This window comes from Rhinatrema bivittatum, chromosome 4, assembly GCF_901001135.1.
Source record: "Rhinatrema bivittatum chromosome 4, aRhiBiv1.1, whole genome shotgun sequence".
Taxonomy (NCBI): domain Eukaryota; kingdom Metazoa; phylum Chordata; class Amphibia; order Gymnophiona; family Rhinatrematidae; genus Rhinatrema; species Rhinatrema bivittatum.
This window is the reverse complement of record NC_042618.1, coordinates 140,688,711-140,709,936: the sequence shown is the minus strand read 5'-3', so window position 1 is coordinate 140,709,936 and position 21,226 is coordinate 140,688,711. Positions and strand designations below refer to the sequence as shown.

Below are 21,226 nucleotides of genomic sequence, written 5' to 3'. Positions count from 1 at the left end.
AAGACCACCATACCGTTATCCAAGTCCACCCACTTCATGGGCGAAGCAAAGATGTGTAGAGGGTTTGTCAACCAATGCAGAATGCATTTTTCTTTGCAGCCTAGCCTCTTTCCCACAGAAGCTTCCAAGACCACCTATATCCTATCTCTACTTGAAGGAAGAACCTTGGTTTGGGCTTCACCTTTATGGGAATGTGAAGATCCTATCCTGAATGACCTATCAGGATTTCTGAAACTTTTTAAGTCTTTCTTCGATGACCTGGCTCGCCAGACCATCGCTGGATCTTCTCTGCTTAACCTCTAGCAAGGCAATAAGCCACTTACAGACTATGTGTTGCATTCATGCCTGCTCTTGCCCTCGCTCCAGACTCTCTACCTCTGAGGCGACTCCTTTTGGGTCAGATGGACAGTTGCTGCCGCAGCTTCTCCTCACAGTTTCTTCCCGGAGTCCCCGGGCTGGCCTGACGCTGCAGATCCGCCATGTTCCTGATGACGTAGGGCGTGTGCGCGCTCCAACGTTTGACCCAGCAAGGGCGTGAACCTCGAGGGTGTCCCCCTGTTGTGATGTCATCTGCTTCCAACATAAAAGGTCTTTGCTTATGCTTACAAATCAAGTTAGCAAGGGATTGATTGTGGGGATCATCTCGACCTGCTTCATTCTCCGCTGCTCTGCCTCTTCGAACTTACCAGGGGTACCCGCTCCTCGGGGGCCCCGCTCTCTCCTCTTGTTTTCAGCTTGCTAAGACGGGATCCGGTACTCACTCCTCGAGGGTCTATGTCCCTGAATGCTCAGAAGACTCCCTATTGCCTGGAAGTGATCGCAAACGTGAACATTGTGAGTTTCTATTCCAGTTGCATATAGGAACCGTTACTCGCTCCTCGAGGGCCCATGTTCCTAGAACTCTGAAGATTCTCTTCTGTCTAAGACGCTATCGCAGGTATGGAGATCATGAGTTATTATTATTGATTGCAGATAGAAACCGGTACTCGCTCCTTGAGGGCCCATGTTCCTAGAACTCTGAAGATTCTCTTCTGTTTAAGACGCTATCGCAAGTATGGAGATCGTGAGTTATTATTATAGATTGCAGATAGGAACCGGTTCTCGCTCCTCAAGGGCCCATGTTCCTAAAACCCTCCGAAGACTCTCTTCTATTTCAGAAGCTATTTCATATACAGATATTGTGAGTTCTTATTTCAGTTTGCATATAGGAACCAGTATTCGCCTAGAGGCTCCTGTTCCTGAATATACTAACTATTCTCTATTGCCTAGAAACCATTACAGAGATAGATAACTGTGAGTTACCATCGCTCTCTCAGAGCTGTCCCTGGAACCAGGTACTCGCTCCTCGAGGACCTAACTCTCTCCAGCTACTGAGCCTTCTTATTAATCTATGTGAGTGTATCATCTACTTCTGGTTATGTATCCAGCGTACCCTGTCTACACACTGTCTATGAGTCTCTCTCTAAAGTTCAGCAAACCTGGAGATAGCAATTCCAGGATCCGAGGGACTTCAGCCCTGCCGGGCACATCAGCTCACTACTGCCACCTCTAGTGGTTCTACTACCTGTCTAATAAAGAACTATCTGTGTCTGTCTCCATGCTCCAGCCTAGTCGGTGGCCCCTCTCATGATATCCTCCTGAGGGCGCTGTCATCTGCCATCGGCCTAAGGATTCACTATTCTACATTAGAGTGCTCATCTCTCACTCTTCAAGAGCTGAGTACAACAAACTGCTACCTTGCAGTCTAACCCTCAACTGTCGCTAACATCTCTTCCTCAGGAACTGTATCATAACCAATTGCTGCTACTTCTTAGCAGGAATCATACAGATGGCCAACACCTCCCTTCTGGGGAACTCTCGTATATCAGGTTGCCACTCTGTGCGGAGATCCATAACAGATACTAACTCCTCCTCTCTGGAAGAACCAATCTTATATGGTTGCTGACCACTCCCCTCTGGGGAGCAACTCCATAACAGTTTGCCAGCAGATTGCTAACCCTAGCAGAGTCGCTAACAGATTGCTAGCTCCTCCTCTCTCGGGGAGCAAAGCTCAACAGAATTGCTAACTCCTGACCATTGGGGGAAGCAAACCCTAACAGATTGCTAATTCCTAGCAGCTCCTACAACAGATTGCTACTCCACAGTCTAACTGATAACAGATTGCTAACTCCTAGCAGAAAAGGTAACAGATTGCTAACTCCAATGAATCCGGCTTTAAAATTTGGAGAAGTAATTCCGGCTTTAAAATTTGGTGAAGTTAACTCCAGTGAATCCGGCTTTAAAATTTGGAGAAGCTACATTTGGCTTAACATTTGGTGAAGTTAACGCCAGTGAATTTGGCTTTAAAGAAAAGAATTTGGAGAAGCAGTACTCCTGGAAACCCAGCTAAGTATTGGATGTCAGTAGCCCATGGACCTGGCTTACCTTTGTGCTTTGCAGGCTATTCCGGGCCTGGCTCAATGCATCTCAGAACAGCAAGAAACCTTGGAGAAACTTACTGCAGCCTTTCTTCAGCTTCACACTCAGAAGATACAAGGCACAGCTTCTACACAAGAAGGTCAGTTACAAGAGGTAACCTTAAAGACAGCTGTTCCACTGGCGGCACCTATTTGATTCTCCGGAGAACTCCAGAAGACTCGGGGCTTTTTGAACCAGTGCAGCTTGCATTTCACTTTACAACCTTCATTGTTTCCCACAGGCCTCTCTAAGACCAGCTACATTTTGTCATACTTGGATGGGAGAGCCTTGTTGGGGGCATCTATCTTGTGGGAATGCAAGGACCCTATTTTGCATGACATAGAAGGATTTATGGACTTGTTTAAATCCATTTTTGATGACCCTGCTCGTATATCTGTTGCCGGGTTTGCTTTAGTGGACTTGAAGCAGAGGCCTGGATACCTGCGTGAAGGATGAGCTGGCTGCTCGTCAGACACCTGACTCGCTGGAAGAATTGATAGCCTTAGCTACTCAGATTGACTGGTGGCTCCGACACAAGGTGAAGGAACTCCGGCCTAAGGTGTTACCTGGGTTGAAACAAACCAGTGCTCCTGCACTACGAATGGGCTCAGCACTTCCTGCTGTAGAGAAAAAAGAACCGAAGGAACCTGGTCATGGTCACTTGACCTCTAAAGAGAGAAGATTTCAGAGGAAGAATGGCCTGTGCATGTACTGTGGTTAGCCAGGCCATGATGTTTCTGTTGCCCTATTCATCCGGGAAACGGACAAGCCTGAGTCCTGCAGGAGGATTGTTCTTGGGCTCTACAGCGATATCTCCTCCACTCTCTTGTCCAGTTTTTGTGACCCCCTTAACCAGTGATGGTTCAGACCTCTGCCCTAAAGGACTCAGGGGCAGGAGGCAACTTTATTCTCAGTCGTCTTGTGGAAGACCTGAGGAATCCATTCAGCAAATTTGAAGATCCATTATTGCATCACAACTTGAAGTGGGCTTTGGACGATTCTTTACACCACCACTTCTTTTGAGGATCTTATCAACATCCCCAGCAATTCTTCTATTACCTGCTGTTATTCATAGCAGTTGCTATGTTCGCCATAGCTAGATGGTGCTCTACATCTTCACTATCTTCTTGGACTTCTTTTTTGAGATATCTGCTACAATCAGTTTATTCGGAAGTCATGCTGAAGGACTACAGCAATGTTGATTTGGAAGAGGAAGATATCTCTAACTACCAGCCTGTTTGTCTGCTGGTGCTACCATCAGTTCCGAAGAAGAAGATATCTCTAGCCACCAGCTTTTACGTTTGGTTCACTCGGAAGTCGTGCTGGAGGTTACAGCACTGTTGATTCCGAGGATGAAGATATCTCCATCCATCAGCCTGTTCATTTTGCTGGTATTGCCGTCATCTCCCTTCCAGCATTCTGCGGAAGAATTACCCAGAAGTGGACTTTAGACATTTTTCTACATCACCACTTCCACTGAAACTTCAGTGAAGTCCACAGCAACTCATCCCAGTGCTGCTGATGTCATCATGTACTCTGCATGATTCTTTTAAAAATCTCAACATCCATCTGTCATCGTGTATAAATTACGAAGTTGAACTCAAGATAAGAGATTCTGGATGTTCGTACAGAGGTTGAGCTTGGATTGCCTTCTGTTTTGAAAGGCTTCGGCCAATTTCATTGTTGGGAGCCTCAGACCTACTTCTTGGATAGAGATGCTTCTATAGTTCCACCTTGCACATCCTTGATATCTAAACTGGTACCCGAAGAGGAGATCACCCTTTGAAGGGGGGTATTGTTGCGTTCGTGCCTGCTCTTGCCCTCGCTCCACCCTCTCTACCTCTAAGGCGACTCCCTTCGGGTCTAATGGACAGTTGCTGCCGCGGCTTCTCCTTGCCGTTTCTTCCCAGAGTCCCTGGGCTGGCCTGATTCTGCAGATCCACCATATTCCTGATGACGTTGGGTGCATGCACGCGCGCGCACTCCGAAGTTTGTACCAGCAAGGGCGCGAACCTCGGGGGCGTCCCCTCATGGTGACGTCATCCGCTTCCAACATAAAAGGGCTTTGCTTACGCTTACAAATTGAGTTAGTAAGGGATTGATTGCGGGGATCATCTCGACCCGCTTCATTCTCCGCTGTTCTGCCTCCTCGAACTTACCAGGGGTACCCGCTCTCTTCTCTTGTTTTCAGATTGTTAAGACGGGATCTGGTACTCGCTCCTCGAGGGCCTACGTCCCTGAATGCTCAGAAGACTCCCTATTGCCTGGAAGTGATCGCAGACGTGAACATTGTGAGTTTCTATTCCATTTGCATATAGGAACTGGTACTCACTCCTTGAGGGCCCATGTTCCTAGAACTCTGAAGATTCTCTTCTGTCTAAGACGCTATCGCAGGTACGGAGATCGTGAGTTATTACAGATTGCAGATAAGAACCGGTACTCTCTCTGAAGACTCTCTTCTATTTCAGAAGCTGTTTCATATACAGATATTGTGAGTTCTTATTTCAGTTTGCATATAGGAACCAGTACTCGCCTAGAGGCTCCTGTTCCTCAATATACTAACTATTCTCTATTGCCTAGAAACCATTACAGAGATAGATAACTGTGAGTTACCATCGCTCTCTCAGAGCTGTCCCTGGAACCAGGTACTCGCTCCTCGAGGACCTAACTCTCTCCAGCTACTGAGCCTTCTTATTAATCTATGTGAGTGTATCATCTACTTCTGGTTATGTATCCAGCATACCCTATCTACTCACTATCTATGAGTCTCTCTCTACAGCTCAGCAAACCCGGAGATAGCAGTTCCAGGATCTGAGGGACTTCAGCCCTGCCGGGCACATCAGCTCACTACTGCCACCTCTGGTGGTTCTACTACCTGTCTAATAAAGAACTATCTGTGTCTGTCTCCATACTCTAGCCTAGTCGGTGGTCCCTCTCATGATATCCTCCTGAGGGCGCTGTCATCTGCCATCGGTCTAAGGATTCACGTTCTACATTAGAGTGCTCATCTCTCACACTTCAAGAGCTGAGTACAACAAACTGCTACCTTGCAGTCTAACCGTCAACTGTCACTAACATCTCCTTCCTCAGGAACTGTATCATAACCAATTGCTACTTCTTAGCAGGAACCATACAGATGGCCAACACCTCCCTTCTGGGGAACTCTCGTATATCAGGTTACCACTCTGTGCGGAGTTCCATAACAGATACTAACTCTTCCTGTCTGGAATAACCGATCTTATATGGTTGCTGACCTCTCCCCTCTGGGGAGCAACTCCATAACAGTTTGCCAACAGATTGCTAACCCTAGCAGAGTCGCTAACAGATTGCTAGTTCCTCCCCTCTGGGGGAGCAAAGCTCAACAGGATTGCTAACTCGTCCCCTTGGGAGGAGCAAACCCTAACAGACTACTAATTCCTAGCAGCTCCTACAACAGATTGCTACTCCGCAGTCTAACCAATAACAGATTGCTAATTTCGAGCAGCAACTCTAATACTATGTAATCGAATTCAAGACTTTAGTACTGGGACACTGGCTGTCAACATGCTATCTTCATGGAGGGCCTCAACTCTCACTTGAAGGACAAACTGGTGTCTTGTGATCTGCCTGATACCCTTGAGTCTCTTATGGAACTGGCCGGGAGAATTGACCGCCGTATTCGAGACCAAACTCAAGAGGGTAGGAGTCCTCGAAAGTCCGCCTCTGGAGCTAACCATCCTAAACCTGTGCCAATTGCCTCAAGCCTACCGTCTGTTCCCTTAGAAGAAGACGAGCCTATGCAACTAGGCCGAAGTCATTTAACTTCTAAAGAAAGACGTTTTTGCAAATGCATGGGGTTATGCATGTACTGTGGCCAATCTGGCCACGCCGTCCAAACCTGTTCCATCTGTCCGGGAAACTGATGGGCCTAGGATCTGCAGGAGGAGTTCTTCTCGACCTCACCTCTCCAACCCCTCCATTATCTTTACCAGTCTTACTGCTCTGCGGAAGCCTTGAATTTCAGACCCTTGCTCTCATAGACTCTGGAGCCGGAGGACATTTCATCTTAAAACGCTTAGTGGAACATCTACGGATTCCTACCACACCAATAACTAAGCCATTGCTATTGTCTTCAATCCATGGGAAACCACTTCCTGGAGAAGTTTCACTGATTACCCAGGCCATTGGCCTGCGCACCGGAGCTTTACACTCTGAATCCATTTCCTTCCTCGTATTGGAAAAGGCCATGCACCCAGTGGTACTTGGACTGCCTTGGCTACAAGATCATATGCCACAGTTTTATTGGGCCATGCTGGAATTATCCCAGTGGGGAGCTGGTTGTCATGGTCGGTGTCTCATGGAAGTCTCGACGCTAATTTGCATGCCCACTACACCATTGTTACCTGGCTTACCTCCACAATACGACTCCTTCCAGGATGTCTTCTTGTTCTCAATCTGCTGCCTGATGGGAGGAGCAATCAGACAGGAGTTAGCAATCTGTTCAGAATCTGCTAGGGAGTTAGCAGTCTCTGTTATAGTTGTGGGTGGATCCTTGGGCCGGTGGCAGATGACCACGCCTCCAGGTGAAGATCCCACGAGGGACCACCGGTCAGGCTCAGAGTTTGGAGATAGAAACACACTAGTTCTTTTATTAAACAATATATTGAACTACCAGAGATGGCAGTAGTGAGCTGGAAAGCCTGGCTGGGCTGTAGTCCCTCAGATACTGGAACAGCGATCCCTGGAGGCTGAGCTGTGGAGAAACTGAGATATAGTGAGTAGGCAGGGTATACAGATGGTAACACTCACACAATGTCCCAATAAAGCCCAGGCACTGGAATGTGTAGGCCCTCGAGGAGCAAGTACCTGGTTCAAGGGAAGGCTCAGAGAGAACGATGGTAACTCACTGATATAGCTGATATAGTTGGTAGTGATGACTTCCAGGCAGAAGAGTATATGAAGCAAGTCTGGGAACAAGGGCCCTCAAGGAGTGAGTACCGGTTCCAGACTGTCACCTGAAAAACAAAGGAGAGAGCGAGGCCCCCGAGGAGCGGGTACCTCTGGTAAGTCCGAGGAGGCAGAGTTGCTTAGAAAGACTAAGCGAGTCCGTTGTCAATCCTTGCTAACTCGATGTGTTAGCAAATACTGAGATTTTAAATATCTGTCGCGGATGACGTCATCTTCAGGGGATGCCCCCGAGGTTCGCGCCATTGCTGGTACTTCAGTCGGGGCCGCACCGCACGCACGTCCCTAGGCCTCCAGGAACATGGCGGATATCAGCGTCAAGCCGGTCGGGGAACGCCCGAAGACTTGCGGCAGAAGAATGCCATGGCAGCCAATCATGCTGCAGTCGGAGAGGGAGGTGCCAGAGAGGAAAGGAGGGCGGAGAGAAGGCGTCGGGCACCGATGGACACAACACTTCTCTAAACAAGCAGCAGATGTACTCCCTCCACTCAGAGGTTTTGACTGCGCTATAAACCTGAAACCTAATGCAGAGCCTCCAAAGGGAAGAGTTTACCCTTTTTCTGCAACTGAGACTAAGGCCATGTCCACCTATATACAAGAGAACCTTCAAAAAGGATTCATCAGACCCTCCAAATCCCTGGCTGGTGCGGGATTCTTTTTTGTAGGGAAAAAGGATGGCACCTTACGTCCCTGCATCGACTACAGGGGTCTGAATGAAATTATCATCAAGGACCGGTATCCCCTGCCCTTGATTTCTGAACTATTTGACAGACTCCAGAGAGCCAAGATATTTTCTAAACTGGATTTCAGAGGAGCTTATAATTTGGTGCGAATTTGTGAAGGAGACGAATGGAAGACAGCTTTTAATACCCACGATGGACACTTCGAATATCTTGTCATGCCCTTCAGATTAAGTAACGCACCTGCAGTCTTTCAAAATATGATGGACGACATCTTACGGGACTTACTATATCAATGTGTAGTAGTATATCTTGATGATATTTTGATCTCACAAGATCTACAAACACATCAAGAGGACGTCAAGAATGTTCTAAGACGCATGCGGTAATACCACTTATACGCAAAACTAGAGAAGTGCGAGTTCCACAAGGAGTCTGTACCCTTCCTGGGCTACATTGTTTCTAAAAACGGGTTTCAGATGGACCCTAAGAAATTAGAAAGCATCCAGGATTGGCCCCAACCTACAGGCCTGAAGGCGCTGCGCCGCTTCTTGGGCTTCACAAACTACTACTGTTCCTTTATTAAGAACTACTCATCATTGACAGTTCCTCTCACTGCTATGACTAGAAAGGGAGCCAATCTCGCCAACTGGTCACCTGAAGCTATATCAGCCTGTTTGACTCTCAAAGAGGCTTTTCAAAAGAAGCCATGCCTCTATCATCCAGACCCGCATCGCCCATTTATCGTCGAGTTCGTCGTATCGTACGTCGGTGTGGGAGCGGTTTTGAGCCAGTACAGCGAATCCAATGTGCTCCATCCCTGCTCCTTCTTCTCAAGGCGATTCTCGCCTGCCGAAAGAAATTATGGAATCGGAGACAAAGAATTACTCGCAATCAAGCTGGCCTTTGAGGAATGGCGCCCTTGGCTGGAAGGCGCACAAGACCAGATAGTAGTGAACACCGATCACAAGAACTTGGAGTATCTTAGACACGCTCAACGAATCAATCACCATCAAGTAAGATGGTCTCTCTTCTTTAACAGATTCGATTTCCTCTTGAAAAACCGTCCAGGAGAGAAGAACACTCGGGCTGATGCCCTGTCATGATCCTTCTCACCTCAGGATGTGCCTGACGAACCCCGTCATATCATTGACCCCGGGAGAGTGGTTCTTGCAGCCACTCATGTCGTACCCGCTGGGAAGACGGTTGTGGCTAGAAATCAAAGGAAGAAACTGTTGAAGTGGGCACACTATTCCCGCCAGGGAATAGTGTGCCCACTTCAACAGTGGGCACACTGTCCAGGATGGCCTAGCCGGCCATCCTGGACAGAGTCGCACTTTGGCTATGTTACAGCGGTATTACTGGTGGCCAACCATGAAAAAGGATGTACAAGCTTATGTGGGTTCTTGTGCTGTCTGCGCCAAGCAAAAGCCACCAGCCGGACATCTGTGGGGTCTGCTACAACCCCTGCCAGTCCCAGATGAACCCTGGGCACATATAGCAACCGATTTTGTGGTAGACTTACCACTCTCCAACAGGAACAATACCATTTGGGTCACCGTTGACTGCTTCTCCATGATGGCACATTTCGTAGCTTTACCAGGATTACCTTCTGCTGTGGAGTTAGCAAAACTCTTCAAACATATCTTCCGCCTTCATGGAATGCCTAAGCATATTCTGTCTGACAGAGGAGTACAATTCACTGCCAAATTCTGGAGAGCCTTATGTAAAAAATTGATATCTCCTTAGACTTGTCCTCGCTTACCTCCCTCAGTCTAATGGTCAGACTGAAAGAATGACGTTAACTCAAGACAGAGTGACTGGACAGAACTGCTGCCTTGGGCAGAATTTGCTATCAATTCGCATCCTGCTACATCTACAAGGTCTTCTCCCTTCCAACTCGTCTTTGGACGACAACCGCTTCCTCCTCTGCCAATTATTTTATCAGTGGCTTCTCCTGCCACACAGGCTACTTCAGCAGAGCTATCTCAGCTTTGGAAGCAAACGAAGGACCTGCTCCTCAAAGCAGGTCAGAAAGCAAAAAAGATCTACGATGCTCACCATCGAGAGGCACCTCAGTTTTAGCCTGGAGACAAAGTCTGGCTGAGTACCAAGTTCCTCATCTTAAACTACCTTCAGCACACTTTGCGCCTCGCTATGTAGGACCTTTTGCTATCCTTTGGCACTTGGGAAATCTGAAATACAGTCTAAAACTACCTACATCTATGAGAATACACAACGCTTTTCATGTCTCTCTGTTAAAACCCTTAATGCTCTCAGAGTTCTCCAAGAGGACCCCAGAACCCACAAATCTGGACATGGAGGACAACATTGAATATGCCGTAGATGACATCTTGGATGTCCGTAAGAGAGGCAAGATTTATTTTATTTAAAAACTTTTATATACCGGTATTAGTATGCATACATCATACCGGTTTACAATGTAACTTAAAAGGCAGAAATTACAATGAACAGGGAGGGCGAACAAGGAGGAGTATACATAGAGCAGGAGGAGCAGGAATTAGAGCAATAAATAAAACTGCAACGGACTATTTACAGGATTATGCAAGGCGTAGGCAAGATACTTGCGGAAGTCAGTGTATTTAATCAGGGTAGGCTTGTCGGAAGAGCCATGTTTTAAGTTTTTAAGATGTGGGAATACCTCATCTCCTGGGAGGACTATGGACCAGAAGAAAACTCATGAGAACCTCTGGCCAACATCATGGATAAAGACATGGTACGTCAATTTCATCTCACACATCCTCGAAAACCCAGACCACCAGGAAGAGGTCCTGGAGGGGGCCCTTTGAAAGGGGCTATTGTTGCGTCCGTCGGTCGCAGACTGCTGCGACCGCTCTGCCTCTCCTCTCTTCTACCATTTTCCTCCTCCCTGGGAAGGATGGCTGCCTCTAGTGCTGATTGCCGAAACTCTCGGCACCTCCGACACAGCATGGGTGTCCCCGTCTGCCATGCTTATTCCTGAGGTCTCCTAGGCGCACGCGCATGCCACCTACGCTTTTGAATATGTCACGGCGGGAACCTCAGGGGCATCCCCACCGCATGACGTCAGCACCTCCTGGCATTTAAACCTCCACTTCGCTATAGCCCAACGTGTTAGCAAGGACTTCGGTTTTGCTACTCTGACTGCTTCTAAGCTGCTCGCTTGGATTCCTCTCTACCCTCCGAGGTAACTCGCTCCTACGGAAGCTCTGGATATCCGCTCCTCGGGGGCCTCTCGCTTCTATCTGCCCTTCGGCGTTCAACTACCTAACCTAGGACACCCGTTCCTTGGGAGTCCTATCTACTTTCTTCCAGGATCCTTTGGCGCTCCTAAGTACTTGCTCCTCGAGGGCCTATCCTGCTCAGGGTATCCTGCACCTCGGACCTCGGGTCCCTCTCTCCATTCTTCTACCAAGGAAGTTACCAGCACTGCCACTCCGTGAGTATCGCTACGCTCCAGCTCTCCTTATTCCACCCTTCTGGTTTGGCTTATCCCGAGCTGTGGAACACTACTCAACCTTGCAACATCCGGGTGAGACCATCATCTATAGAGACTGTCTGAGCTTACTGTGATATCGCTGGCCTACAGTACTATCCCTTCCTTGAAGCAAGATTCAACTTACATCAGCAGTACAATAAAGCTTTCTCTCTTCAGTGTTTGCTTACTAGAGTCTAGCCAATCGTTGTGGTTCCCCATAGGGCCCCTCCCCGTGGGAGGAGTCATTGCCACTTCGATCAAGAGTTCACAATATGCCACAAACCCAACAACAAGGAATGGCCGTGCTCGGGAAGTGTGCGTTCCTCAGGACAACTTCATGGCATCTCCCTGTGACTCTCCAGAAATGAGGCTGGCAGTGGAGGTTACATTGTTGAGGCCCCTGAGCTGGGGGATCCATGGTTCCAGTTCTTAAGTCACAAGAAAATACAGGCCATTATTCCATTTATTTCATTATACCCAAGAAGGAGATTTTTTTTCGCCCATCCTGGTCCTAAAGGAAGTCATCTATGTGAGTGGCTCGCTCAGTGATAATGGCAGTATAGTCGGAGGAGTTTCATATGTCTCAGGATTGTCAGAAATATATCTAAATATTCCCATTTGACTGGAGCATTATCGCTTTGGCGGTTCGATGTTTTGGGTGACATTATCAGTTTTTGAGTGCTACCTTTTGGTTTGGCCTCTGCGCCCAGGACCTTCTCCAAGATCCTGGTGGTGGTAGTGACACTGTCGAGACAAGATGATTTTCTGGTCCACGCATACTTAGACATTTGGATAATTTGGGCCAAGGCCATGGAGAGAGTCTTCAGGCTTTGTGCAAGGTGGTTTCCTTGCTGCAATTTCTAGGTCGGGTGGTGAATTTGACCAAGAGTAAGTTACAGCCATCTTAGACGCTGGAATATCTTGGTGTTTGTTTCGACATGAGGCTAGGCAGAGTGTTCCTGTTGGAGGTCGCATTCAGAAATGGATAACACAGGTGAAGCGATTGACAGAAGCAATTCGCCTGGCAGTATGGTCTTACCTGCAGGTGTTCTGTTTAGAATAGCTACCTTAGAAGTGGTTCCGGGGGCAAGTGTGCATATGTGTCTTCCTCAGTGCACATTGCTGGCATGATGGAGAACACAGTCAGGATTTCTCTATGCAGCTTCAGTTACCGGAGAAGACTACCATCTAAATGTGGTAATGGCTGAAAGCAAAGCATCTAAGGAAGGACATTTCCCTACGAACGCCAGACTGACTCAGGCTCACTGTCAGGAGTTGATGGTGCAGAGGAGCTGGACTGCAGAGGCCGCCCAAGAGATCCCTACATCCTTGGAAGAACTGATATCTTTGGTCGGGTGCATAGACCACCATCTCTGGGAACGGTACCAGGAAGTAAAGGCTCTCCGACCTCCTGCCCTACGACCACCCCGGTCTATGAGCCCCAAGTTAAAGACACTACCAGTGGGTTCTCAATCTCCGGAAGAACCCATGCAGATAAACCGTGGTCGCCTTATTCCTGTGGAATGCCTCCAAAGAAGAAAGTCTGATCTGTGCCTCTACTGTGGGGTTCTGGCCATCTTCTCCAGACTTGTCTGGTACATCTGTGAAACTCCAATGCCTGAGCCCGGCGGGGGTCCCGAGCTTGGGCGCCACAGTTTCTGGCCCTCAACTGCTGCTGCCTGTCTCCCTCCTTAGGGAGGTGCATTCCTTTGCCACCACCGCCCTCATGGAAACTGGTATCCTATAGATACCTACTCAACCATTGGAGGTGCCTCTGCACATTGCCTCCATCCACGGAGAACCTCTACCTGACCATATCACTCACTGTACCATGGCTAGCCGACTGACCATGGGGACACTCCATGAAGAAGAAATTACCCTTTTGATCCTAAAACGGTCGGCACACCCCATAGTCCTTGGCCTTCCATGGCTTCAGTTGCATTCACCCCACTTCGACTGGCAGTCACTTCAATTGATCCAGTGGGGCCCTCAATGTCAAAGTCAGTGTCTACGACAGGTGTCTCCGCCCATACCTGTACTAACTTCAACAACCCTTCCTGGGTTACCTATTCCTTACATGAAATATCAAGATGTATTCTCCAAGCAGAAGGCAGATATCCATGCCCCCATCCAGAAGTTTAATTGCCCTATAGAACTCTTACCTGGCTCCACACCACCTAAGGGCAGGACCTATCCTCTCTCACTCCCAGAAACCCAGGCGATGTCTGCATATATTAAAGAAAACTTAGCTAAGGGTTTTATTAGACCTTCTACCTCCCCGGCAGGTGCCAGGTTCCTTTTTGTAAAGAAGAAGGATGGGAGTCTGAGACCCTGTATTGACTACAGGGTCTGAACGCCATTACCCAGAAGAACCAGTTCCCACTCCCGCTCATCAGTGAGCTCTTTGATTGGCTACAAGGGGCTCAAATCTTCACAAAGTTGGACCTGCGTGGAGCCTATAACTTAATCTGGATTCAGCCTGAAGACATATGGAAGACCGCGTTTAACACACGGGATGGACACTACGAGTATGTAGTTATGCCCTTCAGGCTATGCAACGCCCCCGCCATCTTCCAGCGAATGATGAATGAGATCTTCCGAGACCTTCTATACTCATTCGTCGTAGTGTACTTGGATGACATTTTAATTTTCTCCAAGGTTCTGAATTCCCATCGCTCCCACGTCCAAACTGTTCTCCAGCGACTCAGAGAACACCACCTCTACGCTAAACTAGAGAAATGCCTTTTTGAGCAATCCAGCCTTCCATTTCTGGGCTACATTATCTCGAGTCAAGGGTTCACCATGGATCCAGATAAGCTTCAAGGTATCCATGATTGGCCCCAGCTGGTAGGATTGCAGGCCCTGCAAAGATTCCTGGGATTCACAAATTATTATTGTCACTTTATAGCAGACTACTCCACGCTGGCTGCTCCACTCACCACCATGACGAAGAAAGGAACTGATCTTTCGGGTCTGGAGACCCAAGGCACAGTCTGAGTTCCAAGCTTTGAAAGAAGCCTTCTGTATTGGTCCATGTCTCCGCCATCCAGACCCTAGCCACCCCTTCATGGTAGATGTCATGCATTTAGAGCCGGGGTGGTCCTTAGTCAGTACCCTACCAAAGGAGCCCTTGTCCCGTGCTCCTTCTATTTCCATAAGTTCTCGCCCACGGAACAGAACTATACTATTGGGGACCATGAACTCCTAGCCGTGAAGCTCGTCCTCCAAGAATGGCATCCCTGACTTGAAGGGGGCGCAACACCGGTTTACTATTTTTACTGACCATAAGAACCTAGAACCCTTGAAAATAGCCCAGCTACTCAATCCAAGACAAGCCCACTGGGCTCTCTTCTTTGCACACTTTAACTTCGAGCTTCGCTACTGCTCGGCGGCAAAAAACCTCCGTGCAGATGCGCTCTCACGTTCTTTAAAGTCGGAGGATACTCCTGAGACTCCAGCGCACATCATTGCCTGCATCTCTCTTGCAGTTACTACTACTGTACCAGCCGGTAAGACGGCCATGCCCCGTCACCTCAGAGAACGTGTACTCCTTTGGGCCCACGACTCCAAAATCGCTGGTCATCCCGGCCGAGCCCAAACTCTTGAAATGCTCCGCCGACATTATTGGTGGGCTAGCATGGTCAAAGACTCCAGGGACTATGTGGACTTGTGCCCTGTATGTGCTCAAGAAAAGCCCCCTACTGGGCATCCCTGGGGGCTCCTTCAACCACTTCCTGCGCCCACTGAACCATGGACTAGTATATCTATGGACTTTATTGTGGAATTGCCCCCTTCCAAGGGGCATACTTGAATCTGGGTCATAATAGACCATTTCTGTAAAATGGTCCACTTTGTCCCCTTTCAGGGGCCACCATCAGCTATGGAAGTGGCTCGCCTCTTCTTGACTCACATCTTTTATCTCCATGGACTTCCACAAGAGATCGTTTCTGATCGTGGCCCTCAATTTGCCGCAAAATACTGGAGGTCCCTCTGTAAAAAGTTCAGTATATCCCTGAATTTAACCTCTGCATACCATCCTCAAGCTAATGGCCAGGTCGAGAGGACCAATCGGTCCCTTAAATCCTTCCTAGGTCATATGTCAGTGATCAGCAGGATAATTGGGCCGATCTCCTCCCATGGGCAGAGCTGTCTCAGAACACCCATGTCGACTCCGCTACAGAGGTTTCACCATTCTCTGTGGTCTTTGGCCGTCAACCCCGACTATTTTTGTGAATTCCAATCAGCATACCTTCACCAGCAGCCCAGTCCACAGCTCAGACCATTCGTCACCTCTGGGACCAGGTTAAAGGGCGGTTCCGCCAAGCGGCTGACCGAGCCAAACGCGTGATGGATGCCCATCGCTGTGCACCAGGGTTTCTGCCTGGGCAACGAGTCTGGCTCAGCACCAGACATATTCATCTCCAGTTGCCTTCTCAACGGCTGGCTCCGAAATACGTGGGACCATTCCCCGTTGTATGATGGGTGGGAGCTGTCATATACCAATTGAAGTTACCTACGAGTCTTGGTATCCATAACACCTTCCATGTCTCTCTGCTCAAACCCCTAGTATTATCATGGTCTTCTCAAAGACCTCCTCCACTGACACAACTCTCAGAAGAATCCGAGAACACCCTTCAAGTGCGAGAAGTCCTTGACGTCCGACACCGTAAAGGCCACTGGGATTATCTCCTTTTGTGGGAGGGCTTCAGGCCAGAAGGAAATTCATGGGAGCCCTCTCACCACATCCTGGATAAGAACCTCCTCCGCAACTTCCATCATCAACATCCAAACAAGCCCTAGCTGGCAAGGGGGAGGCCTAGAAGGGGGAGAGTACTGTTGTGCGTCCCAGTTGTGTTGGTGCCGCAACCGGGTCTGCTCACCTCGCTCTCCCTTCCACCAGCTCCGGCTCCTCGTCTTTAGCAGCCGTGGCCAGGTCCCACCATCCACGGCGCTCCCAGGCATCCCCAAGCCCGTCGGAGCCTTCCGACTCTTAGCGCTCCTCATGCTGGGGCTTGGCATCCTCCACAGCGTCAGCCCCGCCCTTAGGCTCGTGTGCACGGACCATGCGTCCCTTTAAAAGGCCCTGCGCAGGAACCCCGTCTGCGGCACCCAATGATGACATCACATATGTATATGATATGTATATTATACAGGAACATCGGTATATAAAAACTATAAATAAATAAATAAATCACATAGTCCCTTCATATAAGACGAGGCTCCTTCCCCAGAACTTCACCTTGGCAATTGAGTCAACACTTCGGTGTAGCTAGTTTGCTGTTCCTTGTTCCTGTGCCTGCTTGATCCAGTCTCGTTCCAGTGTTCCTGCGTTCCTGTGTTCCTGTCGTGTTCCAGTGTTCCTGTGTTCCTGTCTTATTCCAGTGCTCCTGAGTTCCTGTGTTTCCGTGGTCCTCCTTGTGTTCGAGCGTTTCTCCTGATTCCTGCTCTTCGTTCCCCCTCTAGTTGTACCTCCTCGGTCAGATTCAGGGTACTGACCTCTAGTTGCCTGACTACATTTAACCACTGCCTGCCCTCTGACCACATTGACCGCTGCCTGGAACTGACCTTTGCTTCTCTTGACCACATACGGACTGATCTCGGAACTGACCTTTACTTTGGCTAACCATTCTCGGACTGATACCCTAGCTTTGACCCTTGCACTACACTCGTATACTCTGTTTGATCCTATGACAACCAGACCAGCTTGCTTGGACGCGACTAGTGGCCTACCTCTGACCAGACCTTTAGGCGCTGCCTATCTCGCCCAGGGGACCTTCACTTCCTGTTTCCTTCCGGAGGTCTCCAGTGATCCAGGTCTAGTCCGTCCATTCTTCACTAGCCATGCACCTTTGCTAGTGGTGGGCACAACTCTCCACTACCTCTCAGGGAGACCCTCTAAGTCCAGGCGGTCCGGGTACCCAAGGGCTCAACCTGCGGAAACCCCGGATTGCTATTGGCGAAGCTCCAGCTAGTCTCTGTCTCCTAGTGTGTTTCGCCTCCTGGTGGCAGGCGCTCCCTGAGTCCGACCAGAGGGCCGTACAAATCCTGCAGCAGGCCAAGGGTCCACCTCCAGTGCAACACATACTGAAGGGGATCATAAGACAGATTAGGGATTCCGCCAATCTTTATTTTCAAAACAATGTAGGGGGCAGGAAAGGGATTTTGGAATGCTGTCAGTTTTCTTTTAAAATGCGATGATGGAGATCAGGTGCTAGACATGTTTTTTAAAATGTTAGTAGGGAGAGTATTCAGATACATTTAGGGCTGCTATTGTAGCACCTAGAGTTGGCCAGCAAAGTTAGTCAGCTAGCTCTGAAAATCAGTGCTAGACTCCTAACTTTTTCCCTTGACCTAATTTCACCCTTGAATTTGAGTGACTAAATTTAGTTTCTTAGTTAAAATTAGGGGATAAATTTAGCTGCTTAGACTGGTCATTTTTGAAAGGTTTTAATCTTGCTAGCTTTATCCCTTTGAAAACTAATGTCTTTGAAAATAAATACCTTATTGATTTTATGTCTGTTTTGGCCATTATTAGATATGTATTATTAGGTTTGTATTAGATATGTATGTCATATGCAATGACATTTAGCTGGATAACTTGTGAGTTTTCTGGCTAAATGCTAGCTTTTGAATATTTTTGCCACTTAATTTGGCTAAAATTTAGCTGTATAACTAAGGAGTATTCATGGGCATTCTGGGGCAGAGATAAGTTTGTCAGATAAGTTATTTGATTAAGTCTGAAATTCAAAGTTAGCTGGATAACTTATCTGGCTAAGTCTTCTAAAGTTACCCGGATACATTTATCTTCTTAACTTTAAGATAATTGGGTATATTCAATGGTGCACTTGTGCCACTGAATATCCCATTATGTCTATCCGGCTAATTTGCTGGCTGGACAGTAGATGAAAATGGACCCTATATATGTTCTCTCTATTATGCATTAATATTACCACATTGAGTAGTTTGCATTTTCTTTTTGAAGTGTTAATGAAAATCATTTGAAAATACATGTTTTGTTAATCTCATAGACCAGTTTTGCTGATGCTGGTGTCAGTACATTTTTCATCTCTAATTTTCTGGAGGAAGATGCCTTACAGGATGAACAGATTTATTGGGAAGATGTACATATCTCGGTATGTATTATGTTAATACAGCATAATAAGCTTTGAAGGGTCAAACCACTACTATTCTTCTGGGCCTCCACTTGGTAAACAGTGTTCCTGTTCATACCCCAGATGAGTCCAGGCAAGTGGATTTTGCATCCCTACCAGCAACTGGAGACAGAGAACAAAAATTTTGAGGCACTGCTACAAAACCGAGAGTACCACCTGCAGTCACTCAGTATTTCTGTCTGATATGCCCGTGCACAGCTTCCGCTCCCTCCCCCCCTTTAAATAGGAAGATTGATGAGCCATACAACCCAAAGATAACAGGAGGCCAGATGCAGCAGGAGAGGACATGAGCTGCTGGTTAGGCTTCACTGGTGGCTCGTGGCCTCTCCTGCTGCAGTATGGCCCACTGATCTTCCTGCTTGAAGGGGGGGAGGGAGCGGAAGCTGTGTGCAGGCGTATGGATCTCACACAGATACACACACAAACAGGCTCTCACTCATTCACACAAGCTGACACACATCATGATCTCCTGTTGTCTTCAGGCCGTGGCAGGATGAGCTCCACCACGGCCCAAGGGCCTCCTACTATCTTCGGGCTGTACAGCCCACTGATCTTCCTGTTTGGGGGGCGAGGGAGAGGATGCTGTATGTGGGTGAGGTGGAGCTCATCCCGCCAAATCTTGAAGACAACAGACCATGATGTGTGTAAATGAGTGTGAATGAGTGAGAGCTTGCTTGAGAGTGTGTAAGTGTGTGTGTCTGTGTGAGATCCTATGTGTGTCTGTCTGAGATCCTATGTGTGTCTGTCTGTGTGAGAGCCTGTGTGTGTGTATTTGTGCATATGAGAGGGTGTGTGTGTATGTGTACATACGAGAGGATGCCTGTGTGTAGGAGATGATGAGTGTACAGAAGAGTGAGTGTGTGTGTGCATGTGTATATATATATATATATATATATATGAGAGAGGGTGCTTGTGGGTACATATGTGTGAGAGGGTGCCTGTGTATGTATATGCGGGAGTGGGTGTGAGAGAGAGGAGCATGTGTGTGTGCCTGGGTGAGACAGTAATGTGTCTTTGTTTAGAACATTTAAAAAAAATTGTACAGGAACTTCTAATTATTGAATATTATTCTATTCATCAGCTGTTTTGAAATGTATATTTTTAGTATAGTTTTACTATTCTGATTGAATAATATTTCTCACAGGACAAGCAGGATGGTAGTCCTCACATATGGGTGACATCATAGAATGGAGCCCAATCACGGAACACTTTTGTCAAAGTTTCTAGAACTTTGACTGGCACCTACTGGGCATGCTCAGCATTAGGGATGTGAATCGTTTTTGAACGATTAAAATTATCGTCAGATAATTTTAAAATCATTCTAAATCATCACAGTGCACAATACAATACAAATGCCCCCGATTTATCGTCGTAAATCGTCCTAAATCGTTAAATAGGGCACGGGAATTATTTGGGGGAGGGCGGAAAAACCGGCACACCAAAACAAACCCTAAACCCACCCCGACCCTTTAAAACCAATTCCTTACCCTCCCCCACCCTCCCGAACCCCTCCAAAATGTTAAATTGCCTGGTGGTCCAGTGGGGGGGGGGTGTCCCGGCGCGATCTCCCGCTCTCGGGCCATCGGCGCCATTTTGGCTGCCACTAATTAAAATGGCGCCGATGGCCCGATAAAAAAAACCCCACCCGACCCTTTAAATCGACCCCCCTTAGCCTCCCCCACCCTCCCGACCCCCCAAAAACTTTTAAAATTACCTGGTGGTCCAGAGGGGCCTCGGGGAGCGATTTCCCGTTCCCAGGCATCAGCTGCGCTAAAAAAAAATGGCGCCGATGCCCCTTTGCCCTTACCATGTAACAGGGTATCCGTGCCATTGGCTGGCCCCTGTCACATGGTAGGAGCACTGGATGGCCGGCGCCATCTTTAAAGATGGCGCCGGCCATCTTTACTCATCAGCCCCTATTATACTATACTCTATAATAGGGGCTGATGGCGCTGGCCATCTTTACTCATCAGCCCCTATTATACTAGACTCTATAATAGGGGCTGATGAGTAAAGATGGCGCTGGCCATCCAGTGCTCCTACCATGTGACAGGGGCAGGCCAATGGCACGGATACCCTGTCACATGGTAAGGGCAAAGTTCTAGAAACTTTGACAAAAGTGTTCCGTGATTGGATTCCATCCTATGATTTCACCCATATGTGAGGACTAACATCCTGCTGTCCTGTGAGAACACCTGTTACAGGTAAGCAACATTTGCTTTCTTGATTGTATTATTTTGAGGAATAGTGATTTCTATTTTTCCATTGTTGCACTGTATACAGAATCTGGTTTGTGGCTTGAGAGAGAGATAGAGGAAGTGTGTGTGTGTTTATGTGTGTGTGTTAGTGTGAGAGAAAGACACAGAGGAAGCATGTGTATGTGTGAGAGATGGAAGAAGCATGTCTGTGTGTGAGAGAGACACAGGAACTGTGTGAGTGAGAGAGGTGTAGCAAAAGTGGGTGTCTCTCTCACACACACATGCACCCTGTCTCTC

The 21,226-nt window shown here is 48.0% G+C and overlaps 1 protein-coding gene across 1 annotated transcript in view; it reads left to right on the top strand.

Moving 5' to 3' along the window:
* Positions 1–21,226, top strand: part of TTC6 (tetratricopeptide repeat domain 6) — an 832,741-nt gene that overhangs the window by 247,889 nt on the left and 563,626 nt on the right. The window contains exon 9 of the mRNA XM_029598902.1: positions 18,588–18,692. Coding sequence (XP_029454762.1) covers positions 18,588–18,692 — 105 coding nt within the window. The remainder of the gene's footprint in view (positions 1–18,587; positions 18,693–21,226) is intronic.